We start from the raw sequence: 15,978 nt of genomic DNA on the forward strand, positions 1-15,978 counted from the left end.
CCAACTCGCTCGGGCCGATGGCAGCTGAAGCCGCCACCTTCCCACTCGTGGCCCTCGTGGCTGGGGGCTGCGGGGAGCCGGGCCCCCCCCGCCCGCAGGGAGCCCCCCGGTGCTCCCGCCCGCTCCTCGCACCGTGGGGCCTGGGCAGGGAGGGGCAAGCCCGTCTTCAAAACTCGCTGCCCACAGGCAGGCAGCGCTGCCCTGCTCCCCCTCGCCGGCGCGGCGCCGGAGACGGCATAAACAACCGCAAACCGGGATAACCCCGGGCCGAGGCGGCGGCCTGCGCACGAGCAGGGCCGTCCCTCAGCGGGACCATCGGCACTGCTCCGTCCCACCGGCCTCGGGCTGCCCTCGCGGCTCCCGGTCCGCCCTCGCCGGAGGCCCGGCAGGGGAGCGGGGGCACGGCCTGCCCACAGCGGGGCCCTTCGGCCACCAGCCGTGCCCTGCTCGGGGAGGCCGGCCTGGAGAGCGGCCCCGAGCGGGGGCGCGGGGCCCCGGGCCGAGCCCGCGGCCGGTTCTGGGGGATGCGGGCCCCGGGGAGGGGCCGGGGCCGGGCCGGGGCCGGGATCGGGCCCAGCCGCGCTCAGGCCCGCTGCCGGTCTCCTAGCAACGCGGCCCGGGTTGCCGGGGGCGTAGTTAAGCGTCGTCGTCGTCGTCGACGACGCGTGACGCACTTCCGGTCGGTAAGAGGACGTGTCCCTGGCGCGCGCGGGCCGGAAGCGGACCGCGGTGGGAGCAGCCGCCATGGAGGAGGCCGCGGCGCACAACGGCAGCGCCGCCGGGGCCGGGGCCGGGGCCGGGTCCCCCGCGGCCGCCCGCCCGCCCGCCACCCCCGAGGGCATGGCGCTGGCCTACGGCAGCCTCGTCCTCATGGCGCTGCTGCCCATCTTCTTCGGGGCGCTGCGCTCCGTCAGCTGCGCCAAGAGCAAGGTACCCCCGCGGCTCCGGGGCAGCCCGGCCTGCCCCCGCCCCCGCTCCCCCCGCCCCCGCCGGGGCAGCCGCCCCCGCTGCACCCGGGGATGCCGGGGTGTCCAGGCTTCCCGTGCCCGGCAGCGGGGGCTGCCCCCCGCCCCTCCCGGGACACGCTCCGGGGGCTCTCGGCCTCGCCCCCTCCTCCCCCCCGAGGGTGTCCCCTCTCCGGGGCCGCGTGGCCCCCCCGGCCCGGCCCGCGCTGCCCTGCCCCGGCCCTGTCCCCGGAAAGGCAGAGAGACCCGCGCCCCGGTGGAGGCAGGGGACCCCGGGAGAGATCTGGCCTCCCCCGGGGGCTTCTCCAGCCCCCTCCTCGCTGTCCCGGTAAACTCCAGCGCTGCAGGACTCGTAACCGCCCCCGCAAGAGACGCTGCGGTGGGGGGACTCGTGTGTGGCTTTGCTCCCCCGCCCCGCAGCACTGGGGCTGGTCCCCGGGGTGCTGCCGCGCTCTCCTGCCCGCCCTGCCCTGCCCGCACTGCCTGCCCTGCCCGCACGCCCTGTGCTGGCCCTGCAGCCCATCGTGCTGCTCTCTGCATCCCCCGCCGGGCCTCGGGTAGCAGCTGGGACTTAAATTCCAACACTTCGGCTCCCGAAGCTCGGGAGAGGGGACTGTTGTACGCAGCCTGATTTATTACTGTTTTTTAAAGCCCCTTGTCCGCCCTGAAGCCTTACACCAGGGCTTTCAGCTGATTTTAGTGGAGTTCCTGGCAGCCCAGGCAACCGAGGTCTGCGAGCAGGGCCTGGCAGCGGTTCCGGGGGGGATTTCTCTTCGCTCACACCACAGGGAGCCAGTGGCACTTTGGGCGCTTGCTTCTGTGCCGCCGAGCGCTGCGTGGCAGCTGCCGTGCCCGCGATAAGCTGTTGTTCCTTCGCAGGGTTGCTTTGCATAAGGGCTTCCCGCTAACGTGCGCTCTGTCCGGCGCTGGCCGCAGGTGTTTGTCCGTGCGAGATTAGATCTCTGAGCGGCGGCCAGCTGGGCAGGGGAGCGGGCAGGGGAGCGGGCAGGGGAGCAGGCAGCCCTCCGCCTCTCCTCTGAAAGCTGAAGGTCTCTCGTGGGAAATGGCCTGAAAGGGGGCTGGTTCAGTTGGTGCAAAGATGTCTCAGAAGGCGAAAGGGGTTTAGAAATCCGGAGCTTTTGAGCACAAGGAGTGTCCCAAGAGCGAGGTGAGGGATAAAAAGGCGATTGGAGGAACGTCACTCGGAGGGTGATCGACATATGGTGCGCACAGATGGGGAGGCTGACGGGGACGGCCGGGCGTGAGCGGCGAGGGAGCTCGGCTTCCCTCTGGGCAGGGGGAGAAAGGAACAACGCCAGCACAGTGGGCAGGGTTGGTTTTTTTTTTTTTCCCCCCCTTCTCCAAGAGGAAAAAAAGCAGTAAATCGTGGCAGCCCTTGGAAGGATGAGTGTGAGGTTTGCTTTTTCCATCTCAGGCTCTGCCTGTGACACAGCCCTACCTCCAGGAGCGACGAGGGGCCAGCGGGTGCCCTGCCCCTCCCGAAGCCTCCACGGAGCCCTGCTCCTTGTGTCTGTTCACCTCCTGCTCAGGTGGGATGCCAGAGCAGGGGCTGACCCACTCCTGTCCTCTCCTTCCCTCCCCAGAACTCCTCAGAGATGCCGGAGACCATTACCAGCCGAGACGCTGCTCGTTTTCCCATTGTTGCCAGTTGCACCCTTCTGGGGCTCTACCTCTTCTTTAAAGTAAGTGAGCAACGCCGGCGGGTGCCGGAGCCCGTGCCTGCCATCCCTCCCGCCTGCTCAGGAGCTCCCGAAGCGGGACTGACTCGATTTTTGGCTTACCCTAGTTGGGGGCCCTTTAGCGTTGGGACGAAAAATGTGTAAGGCTGCACAGCTTGAGTGTCAGCACAGTGTCAGCACGCAGGAGGACGTCAGTACTCACCGGAATTGTAACAGCTTGGGGGAAATCAGAGCCTGTTTGTGCACAAGTTGGTTCTGGAGGGCTGCCGAGGGGCCGAGTTCACCCCTGAGCTGTGCCTGCCTCCGAGGGCTGACCTGATGGTGCACGGTCTGAAACCAGAGGGTGCCAGGGACTGCTGAGTTGCAAACGCTGCTGTCTCTGCGTTGTGCTCCGTGCTGTGCTTCTGAAGCCGTCTCAGCTGCAGGCCCGGGGGATCGCTAGCTCATGGGCGAGCCCCTGTGTGTTCAGGTGAAGTCTTTTAGACGTGCAGAGCCCACAAGCAGAGTGAGATGACCATTCCTGAGTCACAGATAGGAGATCCCAGCAGCGGGTGCTTTCGGCTGTGTGGAGAAGGTGTCTTGGCTTAAAGCACCTTTGGCCGCCCGTGCACGTCTGGCGTGTGGCTGAGCTCCTGGAGGGGCCTGAAAAGCCATGGGGCTGCCAGCACGGTGCGGTCCTGTTGACACGGCAGCTTCCAGCCCCGCTGTCCTGGGCTGCCTGCGAGGCAGAAGGGTGCTCCTGGCTGGCCAGGTGAGGTTTAATGTGCAAAATGGGGAATATTTCAGTTCACAGTCCCTTCTCCACCCTTCGTAGTTGCCGCACGGCAGCCGACTGACGCTGTGGGCTCCTGCCCTGGGTTGAGCGGCTTTGTGGGCTGACGGCCGCGCCGTGCAGGTCCTTACCCCGGTGTGGGCCTGGGCGCCGGCCTGCGCTGCGGCTACACTGGGAAGGCGAGTGTGTGCCGCAGCCTGCGCAGCCACAGAGGCCAGCTCTGCAGCAGCAGGCAGGATCAGGCCTCCCTAGCAATATGCCCTGCTGTCCCGGCAATGAAGTTTAGCCTGTGTGCTCATGGAGGCTGCAGCTCCTCTTGTAGGTCACCAGTAGTAAAGCTGAGCATCTGCTGAGCCTCTCCTGATGGGGGGGTATGGAGCGACCGCCAGACCCTGCTGCCGGACCCCTCTGGCCACTGAAAGGACGCCCTGCAGCCCACCCCTTCCCTGCGACCCATGTCTCGGGACGCTCCTCCGCCTCCTCAGGTGCCTTTTCTGCCTCTTGCTCCTGGCTGGGAAGGAGACGCCAGGAAAAGCAGTGCTGAATGTGCAGCGTGGCCCCACTGAAGTCGCTGCATGATCAGCAGCTCTTCCTTTTAATATCTGCGATCTGCCGTGAGCTCTCGTATTCCAGCATCCCCCCTCCAGGAGAGCACAGAGGACCCCGGGGTCCCCCCGCGCTGGGCTGTAGGGGTGTGATTCGGCAGTAAGGCAGCGTGTGTGTTGGAGGGCAGGATTTCTAATAATACCCAGTTTAATTAGGGCAGGACGCACTCGGCCCGCTGCAGTAGCGAGGTGGGGGTGCTGCTGCTCCCCTCTGCCGGGGCAGCCCCCGGGAGCGGCGCGGTGCCCCTGCTCCGGCTCTCTCTGCAGGGGACACACCGGGGAAGCTCTGTCCTCCTTTCTGCAGCGCAGGAGTTATTTTTTGACCCGAGCGCCTCGTAGATGCGTGACAACTCGCAGACCCATTGTGCTTGTTCTGTGAGCATGCGGCTATTTCTAACGTATTTCACATCAGCGGTGCAAGAATTTGGGTTATTCCAGCTATTCTTCTCGTCTCCCCAGAGCACTGGCACAGCAGCTGCCGATCGCAACGTGAAGCGCTTCCTCATGCTGTAGATGGGGAAGACGCTGTGGTAACTGACCCCTCCCTGGATTTGTCTTGCAGATATTCTCTCAAGAGTACATCAATCTTCTGCTTTCCATGTATTTCTTTGTGCTGGGGATCCTAGCCCTGTCCCACACCATCAGGTACAGCAGAGGGAAGGGTGCGACTTGGGTGGGGGTGTCCGAGGCTGCCCGCTCTGCGAGGCAGAGGGGCGTCGAGTTTATTGGGGGGCTTCTAGAGCACCATTGCCTTGCGGCAGAGCCAAGTCCCAGCTCGTAGGGTGTTTTCCTTCAGTGGTGTGAAGGGCTCTCCAGGGAGGCAGGCCCAGAGCATGCTGTGAACCCTTCCTCATGGGGCAGCCAAGGGCAGAACCAAAGCCTCGGGGGTCCCAGCAGTCTGGTACCCCCTGCAGCATCACTGGGAGAGCTTGTGGAGGTGTGGGTGGCCACTGTTGTAGGAGCCGCTATGGGCTGGCACAGTCCTTGCTGCCCTGTGGAGGGGAGAGCTCCTCAGCACGTGTCTTCCTCTTATTGGGATGGCCGAAACAGGCGGCTGGAACTCACGATAACGTCCCCGGCCTCTCGTGCCGATGCTTGGCGTGAGGTGTTGAAAGCTCAGGCTGTTTCAGTAACTGAAAAAGTAAAACTGGTTTCCTGTTTCCTGAGCTCTAGGGTGTTGGGGACCAGCTGCTTTCCCTAGACTGGCACTGTGGCATGGGCTTCGCCCCCTCTCCTGGCTCTGCAGGAGGGCTGTTTGGTGGTGGCACAGCCAGTTCGGGGTGACCAGACCCGTACGGTGCCAGGGGGCTTCTGGGGGGGCACAGGGAACCTGCTGGGGTCTGGGTGGGCCCTGACTTCTTGCGGGTGATGCTTTGTGCCTGTTGCAGTAGAGCACTTTGGGGGACCGTCACACAGGAGCAGATCAGACCTCTGGGGAGGACAAGGTCCCACGTCTGCGGCTCGGTGACTGAAGCTGGGGCTCCTGCCGGTCCCTGACGTGGCGAAACCTGGTGTTTCCCTGTCTCTGGAGGGGGTGTGGGCCGACGTCCATGCTACAACACCGTCACGCAGAGGTGCTGGGCAGCACATCCTGCGGGGTTTCCGTTGAACTGCCCTTCTCTACACCTCTCGTTTCAGCCCCATGATGAACAGATTCTTCCCTGCAAACTTCCCCAACAAACAGTACCAGCTCCTCTTCACCCAGGGCTCCGGGGAGAGCAAGGAGGGTACGTTGGCTCGCCGGTCTCTCTGGGGGCCTGAATGTTTCTGCCTTTATTGTTCTGTTTCTTGCTCACTTGGTGTTTTGACTTTCAGCCCATTGAAACAACCTTTGCAAAGACTTGCCTCTGGCTCCCTGCTCTGCTTCTGTAGCCAGCGTGAGCCCCGTGTGTCCCTGCAGAGCTGGGGCTGCCATGTGCGTCTTCTCGCACCGGCTGGTGCTCTCCCTCTGTGCTGCCTCCGGCTGGCAGCGAAACCCCAGAAACAGATCCCAGAGTGCTATAGGAATGGAGCTATGGCTGCTGTTAAATTCACTGCCTTTATTTAAGCTCCTTGGATAGCATAGTACTGACTTTTTTGTGCTGCCTTAACTGATCTGATTCAAATCTTTGCACTGGTAGAAGATGCTTTGATAAGTATCCTGCCCAGTAGCTTTACTGGTAAGGGAATGCTTCTTCTAGTGATACCACCAGGAGTTAACTGGTGCAGGAGGAGGGATACGATTTGCCTCTCCCTGCCTTAGACAGTGCCTGAATCCAGTTTCCTTATTGACAGAAGGATCGCAGATGCTGTCCATGTGGCAGAGTCTGGCTGAAGGAGAAGGTCCAAGCTTGCCAGGGCCAGCTGCTCGCTCGCATGCAGTTTGCACGTGTTTACCGTGGGCACAGCCATTTCTGTGGGTACAGTCCCCTCGTTTGGGATGAGCGCTGTGGTCTGTGTTGCTCCCCAGCTGCAAAGTCACTCATCTCTGCCCTGCGTGGGAAGGGGAGCTGCCTGGGCTGCCCAAAATCTGACTTCTCTGTTTTATTGCAGAAATAGTGAATTACGAGTTTGACACCAAGGATCTCGTATGCCTGGCCCTGAGCAGCGTTGTGGGGGTCTGGTACCTGCTGAGAAAGGTAAGCGAGCCGCAGCCCTGTTGCGGGGAGGCCGGGGACCAGGCTGGATGAGGCCCGGGTCCCTTTCCACGCAAGGTCTCTGCGGACTGAGGCCGTGGCTCGGCATGTGCAGTGGGACCCAAATCTCCTTTTCCTGTCGTTCTCAGCACTGGATTGCCAACAATCTCTTTGGGCTGGCGTTCTCCCTCAACGGGGTGGAGCTGCTGCACTTGAACAACGTCAGCACTGGCTGCATCTTGCTTGGGGGCCTCTTCATCTACGACGTCTTCTGGGTAAACGGGAGCGTTCCCCGGGGTGGACGCGAGTTGCAGCCGTTGGCGGAAGGCATGTGCGTAGCGTTATGCCTCTTCAGAGGCAGCACGCTGGCTGGACACACGTTTGCAGTCAGGATTTCCACTTTCTCAGCCCAAAGGGGTGTGGTGGGGATGATGACAGAATCAAACAGTGGCAGAACGTGGCTCAGCAAATGCATTTTCTTTTAATCTCTGGTTTAGAGCCTGGGGCTGGCAGGGATCTCATCAGGGCTGTTGTGGGGTACCCTGACGAGTGGCACATCCATTTCTGGTGACCTGTATTCCCCACTAAGGTCCTCCCACTGCCTGACAGAGCTGCTGGGTGGGCTGGAGGATGAGGCTGCTCTGGGCTATGCTGATCCTGCCTGTACGGGCTGTGCCTCGGCTCTGTCATCTGCCGGTTTCATTAGCATCCTTCTGTTCTCTTGCACAGAGGACCAAACGCTGGAACGCCTCTTCCCCTCAGCCAGTGCAGGGCCCTGACATCTTCATTTTGAGGTTTTCCTTCTCTCTCTGCAATGGGCCTGGAGGCATGTTTCTCCTTGTAATGTCTGTATTTCCCAGTCCTTCCTGCTGCCTCCACCTTCTGAGTTACTGTGTTTCCAAATGTCTGAGACCCTTGTATACCTTGAGGTCTGTCCAGCAGCTCTGCAGCTGCCTGAGTAATCCTTCCCTATTTAAGCCTGGCTACTGTGTGTTATTTTGCACTTGGCTGGTGCTGCCCCTGTTTCATAGGCTCGTTAACAGTCTGGGCTCTGTGGTTCGTTAGCCTGTGTGCCACTTCCTCCGCTGCTCTCAGCTGCAGAGGACTCAGCCTTCTGGCTTAGCACACCCAGTGCCTTGCGCCCTGCTCGGGGTGCAAGTGTCTTCCTGGTGCTTTGGAGACAGTGAGAGCGCAACTCTCGCTGCTCTCCGCTTCCCGGCTGTCTCCTGCCTCGGCTTCCCCGGCAGGTCGGCGTATTGCCGGAGCCTCATGGAAGGGCCGTCTTGAAGTGGAGACCCTCTCAAAGTGCCCCTCTGCAGAGGCCAGTTGCTTAGATCTTAGCATGGATTTAATCACGGTGAGATCCAAGGAGGGTTTCAAGGAGGAAGGAGAACTGCTCAGTGGATCGATGATATGGCCCCCTGCATAGTCTTGGGGTGAATTTGCATGTGACGCTTTTCCCTGGTCCCAGCGTGGAGTCCTGTCACTCCGTGGCCATGCCCAGAGCTTGCTGCACCTTATGGGAGTTAATCTGATGCCCAATGCTTCCTTTAAGGTTTCTCTTTAATCCCTAGCTCTAGGATCTTGCTCACCTGGTGCTAACCAGCACCTGGTTTATGTGCCTGCTGCTGGTATAGCCAAGTCTGGAGGCTTGGAGATGAAAAGGAACAGAAATAAGGGTGGTTGACCTGTGTATTTACAGTCCATCCCCCAAACGATGCCAGTATTTAAAGCTGATAGTGCAGTACAAATAAATGACCTCGGAGCAAAATGCAGCTGATCTGTCTGCTGGGAGCTCCTGCCCTCAGATAACATCCTGCGTGGTGGTCAAGCTTTCCACTGACTTGACTAATTAGAGCTGAACCGACCCGCAGGGGTAGGTGTTGGGGAAGACCGGGTGGTGGGCAGCACCGTGGCTCTGTGATGTGAGTGGTCTCCCCGGCACTGCTCTGAAAGCAGGACGGCCGTGACATGCTCACCTCCTCGAGTGCTGTCCTGTGCCTTCTCCCCGGGGTGGTGGGCTCACTTGCAGGACGCCTCTGCCCGCAGTTTGGTGACTCTTTGGTTATTTTCTGCCACTGAGGCCACTCCGGGCCCTGAGGTGAGGCTGTAGCTGGAGTGTGCGTGTGTCCCCGTGCAGCTGTGGTCACCCCGGACTCCTCTGTTTGCCCCTAGGTCTTTGGCACCAATGTGATGGTGACAGTTGCCAAATCGTTCGAGGCCCCAATAAAACGTGAGTAGATCTTCCCCGTGTGCTGCGGTCGCTGCCCCGTGCGCTCTCTGCCTTCTGGAGATGGCTCAGAAGGTGGGACGTGTACAGGAAGGTTTCCTGCTGGGGACCCCTTAGGCTGCTGCGTGGTGCCACCAACCTGCAGGGAGCCGGGCCAGGTCTCTGGAGAGGGATGGTTTGCAGAGCCCTGAGCTGGCTGGGTTAGTCTGCACCCCCAGAGTGGGCAATTTCACCTTCTCATTAAAAAAAAAAAATAATAAAATCCTCCAAAAAAAACAGCAGGAAGGGTGAATTTCTGCTGTTGTGGAGCGTGTGGTGGTTTGGGTCCTGGGAGCTGGGGCTGAAACCTGCACATGGGGCTGGCCCCAGACCCATTGGTTTCCCATCCCAGAGTCATCCCAGGAAGGAAGATGGGGGAGCTGCAGGAGAGGAGGGGGCCGCGGGCAGGAACAGGGGTCTTGCCCTGCTCCGGTCCCTTTTTGCCAGGCACGGCGGTGCTGAGGTCTGCTCAGCACAGACGTTCCCCCCCCTCACTGTTCCTCCTTCTACTCCTCGTAGTGGTTTTCCCTCAGGACCTGCTGGAGAAGGGGCTGGAGGCCGACAACTTTGCCATGCTGGGTCTGGGAGACATTGTCATTCCAGGTAAGGACAGAAGAGGGGGGACATGACCGGGATCGCCTGTCTGAACGGGCTGCGGGGAGCTGAGCGGGTGCCTCGCTCTGCCTTTGGCCATGCCAGAGCCCTGCGGGCCTCCTGCCGGGTCTGGGGGCCGCGTGGGCTGGGACTTGCGTGGACTGGGGATCTCCCACCAGGTCTAGGTGCTGTCCCGGTCCCTTGTGCCACGAGAGGGCACTGTCAGCCCAGACACGGCACCCGGAGCCGCTGCGGGTCTTGCCCTGCCTCCCTCAGCCTTCCCTACCGCTTTCGTCCCCTCACTGTCCCCTTCTCCCCGCAGGGATCTTCATTGCCTTGCTGCTGCGGTTTGACATCAGGTGAGTGGGCGGCAGGGAGGGGTCTCTGGCAGGTTGGATCTTGCAGCATATTTGAGCTGCTTTTGTAAAGGAAAAAGGGGAAGGGGAAGCCAAGAGTGCAGTCGTGTGCTGCCCTCCGGGGCTTGGCGTGGGGACCCGGGAGAGCGGCTGGGACGGGGAGGGGTGCAAGGGGAAGCTCTTGGAAGAATAGACGTGAGCAGGGCTGGCTTTGCGGGTAAGTCCTGAGCGCTGGGGGTGAGTTGTTTGAGCTGACGGGTGTTGCTGTACGCGCAGCAGGGCAGGCAGGCAGCACGTAACAGCCCCACAGAGCCTCGCTGGCTCCCTGGCACCGAGGAAGGGAGGGCAGCGAGGGGAAAGAGCGACGCCGTGGGAAAGAGCCGGGGGTGCTGGCACCTGGGAAGTGCTCGTGTGGATGCAAATCGGTGCCTGGCAGTGCTGGCTGCCTCTTGGTTACTGTTGACGTTGGGGGAAGCGGCTCCTTCCTACGCAGGGAAGCTGCACCTGCCTCTGGGATGTAGCTTTCAGCAGTTGCCCCACACCGAAAGTCTCCGGCTGGGGAGCTGCTGGGAATGGGCCGCTTCACGCGACTGCGGTGGTGTGGTCCCGCTGCTGTTGCACAGACCCTCCGGTCTGTGCCAGCTCTTCCAGGTGTTTCCACCCACATCCTGCCTGCACCTGCTGGGAATCCCAGTTCCCGCAGCCTGCCCTGCGATAAAACAGCATGTGCTGAGAGCGGGGTGCCAGGGACCGGCCGTGCCTCCCCCGAGAAGGTGGGACCCTCTCCCTGGGTCCCAGCACTGATTCTGCCCTCCCCAGTAGCCATCCAGCAGCAGGATCGCACACCTCCTTCCCTTCCCCAGCCTCTCACCTGCGTGTCACCCCATCCAGTCCCGCACAGCTCCCGTGGGACCGGGGGCTGTGCTGGTGGCAGGCTCTGCGCTGGCCCGAGAGGACGGGCAGAACACGGCTCCCCGTGCCCCAGCGTGGTGGGAGATGGCTGAGAACGCTGGGCCAGCTCCGTTTTGGCCACTGGCATCCCAGACCCGAGGTCACTGAGCTCTGCTCCCTTTCCCTACAGCTTGAAGAAGAACACGCACACGTATTTCTACACCAGCTTTGTGGCCTACATCTTCGGGCTGGGCCTGACCATATTCATCATGCACATCTTCAAGCACGCCCAGGTGAGCTCTGCCGTGCTGCCTCCCGCAGATGCACGTCCCAAAGCGGGACACGCCAGCTTGGCCACGAAGTTCCTGCATCGTGCCAGGAAAAAGTAGATGCATTCCTTCTCTTGGCTTTGCTTTTCCAGTGCCTGCCTGTACCTTTCTCTGCCCAGAGCTTGTGTGCCTGGCTGGAGCAGAGTCCTGTTCGGGGCAGGGCTGGTTCAGGCAGCTGCGTTTCCAACAATGGCACCTCAGCCGGGCTGCCCTCTGTTTTTGTGGCTCTTTGCAACCAAGCTGCCCCTGAAGACCCACCCTCCGTGCTGCAGAGGGGCCCTGGGAGCCCACACGCTGTGGGTGCTTTTGCTGGTCTGCATGGGGGCCCTTGGTGTGTTCGTGGCTCACGGGGAGAGTTTTGTGCTGCTGCAGCTGTAACTCGGCTCTCAAAGCCGCTTTCTGGGGCATTAACCCTCTGTGCAGCACTGTGACAGACGCCGTGGCTGCAGAGGGGACAGGGCCAGCTCCTCAGGAGGGGCGATTCGTGGTTTGGTTTAACAGTTGTTTTTCTTCCCGACAGCCTGCTCTTCTGTACCTGGTCCCCGCGTGCATCGGATTCCCGCTTCTTGTGGCCTTGGCAAAAGGAGAAGTAACCGAAATGTTCAGGTGAGCGTCAGCTGGGGACGGAGCTGTTTCGCCCGCGGCGCTGGAGCGCGTGAAGCGTGCAGATGTTCCCACGCCTGGGCACAGCTGGAGGGACGGGTTCATCTGGGCATGCTCTTGGGTGTGCGCGTGCATGTGCGTGGGTGGAGGGAGCGGGTCTGTGTTTGTACACGCCGGCCCTGGCTCCAGCCACCTCCTCGTAGCCGGGTGGGAGCTTTGGTGCGGTACCAACAGGCAGGCAGCATCTGGTATTGCTTTACGCCCCGGTGACAAACCCTTCCCGTGCGCTGGCAGGCAGGGGAGGGTGGGACCGCACACCTGGTGCCGAGATACTTGGTCATTGTGTCCCAGGGCTCGTGGGTGGGGGAGAACAGAGCCGGATCCAGCTGCGAGAGCAGCCAGGGCTGGTTTGAGCACATCCCAGCCTCCCCGCTCGGGTGAAGTATCCTGGTTTGCAGCAGTCTCCCTGCCCCGGGGACTGTAGGTGCAGAGAAAGGGGGCTGTGCTGTGGTGTTGCGCTCCGGCCCGTCTCTCGGCCTGCCGTGCTCCAGGCGTTCGCCTGTTGGCTGTCAGCGGGCGGCTTTGGTCTCCTGCCTGGACTGTCCCCTCTGAGCCGTGCGGAGCATGGCCTGGCCTGCCTGGGAGATGTTTCTCCGCTGTGCTCGGCCGCTTGTGCTCGAGGCTCGGTCGTGGCCCGGCGCAGTTGCTTGTTTGAGGACGGCCGAAGCAGAGGAGGGAAGGGAACATCCATCCCAAAGCAGGGCTGTGCACCCCCCAGCCTCCCCGCTCTGGGGGTGCCCCTGCCCGCGGGGGCCTGCCCGAGCCCCCGGCCTGCTCGGAGGGAAACCAGCACCCGACCGGGGCGCAGCGGGGAGCCGGCTGCCCTCGCCTGCTTCCCCTCCCCTGGGAGATGCAGGTATGCGTGTTCCCACCGGGCCGTCAGCTGGGCCGGCTCCCCAGCCCTGCCGCACCTGCCCGTCCTTTGATGTTTGCTTCTGACGATTGCTGCTGCAGGCACTGAGTGTCCTGGGATCGTCCTTCCTGTGCACCTGGGATCCTGCAGCCGCTCTCCCCGGTGCCGTGACTCACCGGCTGAGAGCCGCGCCACCTCCTGCACCAGGAAACTGGGGAGAGATGCGAGCTTTGAGTCCGGCTCGCCTGGCAGCAAGGCACCCCGGGGAGCTTTGCAGCGGGCACGGGGGGGCTGATGCACCCGCAGAGCATTAGCACAAGCTGCTCCGGCGGCAAAACGCTGCCTGCTGTTTGCGGAGCGCTGCCAGGGCGAGCGCAGGAGGCCGGGGGGTTGCAACCTTGACGGGCCCTGGGGTTGGACCCCCTTGAAGTCACTCCAGTTGCAGGCAGAGGAAGTGGGACGCGACGGGACTCGTGCTCGGAGGGCAGTGGCTCCCACCGCAGGAATCCCACCGGGTGTAGCTCCCCTGCGCAGCGTTGGTGTGTCCTGCTCCTCCCCATGCTGACGGCAGCCCGGAGCTGGCAGCTCCCCTGTGGTCTCTGCCGGCCGGCTGCCTGCACGCAGCGAGCTGCCTGCTCATGGTGTCTCGCAGCCGCTGGTGGCTGCCCTGGGAGAGGGCGGCGGGGCTCTGATGGCGGTGGCGAGTACAGGCAGGGCTGTGGGGAGGGTGCGAGCGGGCAGATCCGTGCTGCAGGCCTGGGGAAGGGGTGCCGATGGAGCGGAGGTGGGCGACGTCGGGATCAGTGGCATGGCTCCCGGCCTTGCTGAGCCTCCCTAGGCGGGCAGTAACCTTCGCTCTGCCTCCGTCAGCTCTCGGCAGTGGGAAGCCCATCCTGTCACTCACACCAGCTGCAGACGCGCTGTCCTCGAGCGGCAGGAAAGGGTCTGCCGCGTCGGTCTGCTGCCCACACAGCCCCTGGGCCGCTCTGCCGCTGCCTTCCCCGTGCCCAGGCTTCCTCTTCCGTGAGCTCCGGCTGCCTGGCTCTACTCATGCCAGCAGGACCTGCCCTCTCCCAGGGTCTCAGCCCTCGCTCTTCCATGCTGCAGCCCTGCCCTGGGGTCTGCAGGCAAGGGGAGTGCAGGCAGGAGCCTGCCCGCACGGCCCCGTGGCCACCCCAGCCCGAGCTAGCGGGTGCTGGCAGCCGGAGGGGACAGCAGGCTGCCCGCGCAGAGCGGTGGGTTCGCAGTAGTCTCGCTCCAAAACTGTTCTGCTTTTTCTCTCTCTCCCCTCCCCTCTCCTTTCTGTCCTCGTCTTCCCCCTGTCCTCTCCTGCTTCCTCTCTCTCCTGCAGCTATGAATCCTCTGCTGAAATCTTGCCACACACACCAAGACTTACCCACTTCCCCACCGTGTCCGGCTCGCCGGCCAGCCTTGCTGATTCCATGCAGCAGAAACTGTCCTGTCCCCGCCGACGCCGGCAGCAAAGCCCTAGTGCCATGTAGCAATCGCACGCGGTGCCCTTTCTCTGTCTGTCGCTCTGGCCAGGTAGGGGCTGGTCCCGGCTCTCCCCTTTCCCCGGGCAGAGGCAGTAGCTGTCGCCTTGCTGCTGCAGGCCGGCTTCTCTCGCTGTCTTGGAGGGGAGACTGTGAAGGGGGAGAGGATTTGACATCTCTGCCCTCGTTGTGCTTCCCGCTGGAAGGCAGCGCTCCCGGGTTTCCTTTGCCAGGGCCCCGGGGACGGTGCTGGGGGGTTTGCAGCCGGAGGAGTGAGTCCCTGGGGGGGGGGTCGCTGCTGTTGGTCTTGCTGCGGCCTCCCCCCGCGGCCTCCCCCCGCTAACCGGCCCCGCAGGCATCGGTGCTCGGCCCCTCGCACGGCAGCGGGGGGAAGCGTGGTGCTATCCGGGATATCCGATGGCACTCTCGGGAGCGAGGACAGACTCCCGGGCACGGAGCTGGCCTGAGGGCTCGGCCGGGGGAAGCCCCAGCCCCTGGCTGCGTGCACCCCAGCGCTGGAGGTGTCGGGGGGGGTGACACAGCGCTCGTCTCCCTGCCTGGGCTCTGCCCCCTCGGGTTTCCTGTGCTGGGGGGCTGATGGCCAGAGCCCATCCCCTCCTCGGCACCGCCCGGCCGCTGCAGCGGCGCAGACCCCGAGCCTGGGCTGTCCCTGCCTGGCAGGGGGCTCTGTCCCCAGAGAAGGTCCGGCCCCACTCACTCCTCCCTCTTGTCCCCAGCTACGAGGAGAGCTCTACCCCCAAGGAGGTGCCGGGGGCCTCCAAAGAAGAGATGACAGAAGCCGCCAAGAAGGAGAAGTGACCTTGCCCACGGGCAGTGCCCGGCGCCGCTGGGCTGGGGCCCTTCCAGACCCTCCGCAAGTGACAGACGACGAAACAATTGTGCAAGAGCATCGTGTTGTGTGTGTCGGAGCAGCCACCCAGGTGGGGTATCGATGTACGCCGCATAGCCACCCCCCCGCCGGCCCCCCGGGGCCGCACCGTCACCCCCCCGCCTGTTTATCTCCTACGGGGGTACGAGGCGGGTGGGGGGCAAACCACAGTCTGGTTTTTAAATTTTGTATTGTGCATTTGCTTTCTCTCATATTAAACCATGTCGAAGGAAGGAGTGCTGGTCCGGCCGTGCCGGGGCCGTGCCCGCAGCCCTTGCCTTGGCCGCTGCTCCAGTTGTAGCCGCCTGGCCAGCGCCGGGATCAGCGTCTCGGCTCCCCAGCAGCCTTGTTCTCCCTGTGGGGCCCGTGGCCGTTGTCTGGCTGTTTCCAAGTGACCGTCCCCTTCCCCCTCCCGCTCCTCCGCTGCTCGGCCTTCCCCCAGCTGGCCTCACAGCCTGGCCCCCTCCTCTGCAGCACCCAGATTTAGGGCTGCGGTCGCTGACGCCCCAAGCCTGTCCCCGGGCAGGTTTGAGCTGGGGGCTGGCCCTGGAGCAGGGTGGGTGAGCGGGGATCGGGGCGCGGGAACCCCGTGAGATGGGGACGCGCTCGGGGTCGGCAAGCTGGGGCCGAGCCTCCGTGGCCTGGGGGAGCGGGCATGGGAGGGAAAGAGCTGGGTGACCCCAAACCCAGCCCCAGAGTGGTTCCCCCTCTTGCAGGGAGCCAGCCCCCAGCCTGCGCTCCCTGGGGCTGGGACAGGCAGCGGGGCCAGTGCAGGCAGCGGGGCCGGAGCGGCTGCAGGCAGGGGCAGCTCCAGCAGCCGCCTTGGCTCCCGCTGGGGCCGGCTGCCGCGTGTCCCGCAGCACCGGCCGTGTCCTCCTTGCCTGCCCTCGGGGCGGGCGTGTGGAGGATCCTGCATCCCTCTGGCCATGCCCGCTGCCAGAATAAATAGAAAGTGTTTGCCGGCTTGGCAGCCCCTCCACAAAA

At 63.3% G+C, this 15,978-nt stretch overlaps 1 protein-coding gene across 2 annotated transcripts; it reads left to right on the top strand.

Moving 5' to 3' along the window:
• The first annotated feature begins 682 nt into the window (after positions 1-682).
• HM13 (histocompatibility minor 13) lies at positions 683-15,227 on the top strand. Of its 2 annotated transcripts, none has more exons than XM_075516887.1 (12): positions 683-930; positions 2,570-2,668; positions 4,605-4,687; positions 5,681-5,769; positions 6,575-6,660; positions 6,807-6,932; positions 8,833-8,890; positions 9,446-9,529; positions 9,843-9,879; positions 10,958-11,060; positions 11,617-11,702; positions 13,964-14,129. In XM_075516887.1, the coding sequence occupies exons 1-12, from the start codon at positions 745-747 to the stop codon at positions 14,112-14,114; spliced, it is 1,188 nt and encodes a 395-aa protein (XP_075373002.1). In that variant the 5' UTR covers positions 683-744; the 3' UTR covers positions 14,115-14,129. The 2 variants fall into 2 exon arrangements, with proteins under 2 accessions (XP_075373002.1, XP_075373001.1); XM_075516886.1 differs by lacking the exon at positions 13,964-14,129 and adding an exon at positions 14,843-15,227 and having other exon boundaries at positions 685-930.
• Positions 15,228-15,978: the final 751 nt, after the last annotated feature.

The sequence above is a fragment of the Mycteria americana genome, chromosome 14, assembly GCF_035582795.1.
Source record: "Mycteria americana isolate JAX WOST 10 ecotype Jacksonville Zoo and Gardens chromosome 14, USCA_MyAme_1.0, whole genome shotgun sequence".
In the NCBI taxonomy this organism is placed as follows: domain Eukaryota; kingdom Metazoa; phylum Chordata; class Aves; order Ciconiiformes; family Ciconiidae; genus Mycteria; species Mycteria americana.

What these genes read in the sequence shown, in the direction of transcription:
- HM13 (XM_075516887.1), top strand. Translation starts at nt 745, where the DNA reads ATGGAGGAGGCCGCGGCGCACAACGGCAGCGCCGCCGGGGCCGGGGCC. An exon ending in GCCCTGTCCCACACCATCAG is followed by an intron (nt 4,688 to 5,680) that starts GTACAGCAGAGG and finishes CTCTCGTTTCAG; the next exon opens with CCCCATGATGAACAGATTCT. An exon ending in CTGCTGCGGTTTGACATCAG is followed by an intron (nt 9,880 to 10,957) that starts GTGAGTGGGCGG and finishes CTTTCCCTACAG; the next exon opens with CTTGAAGAAGAACACGCACA.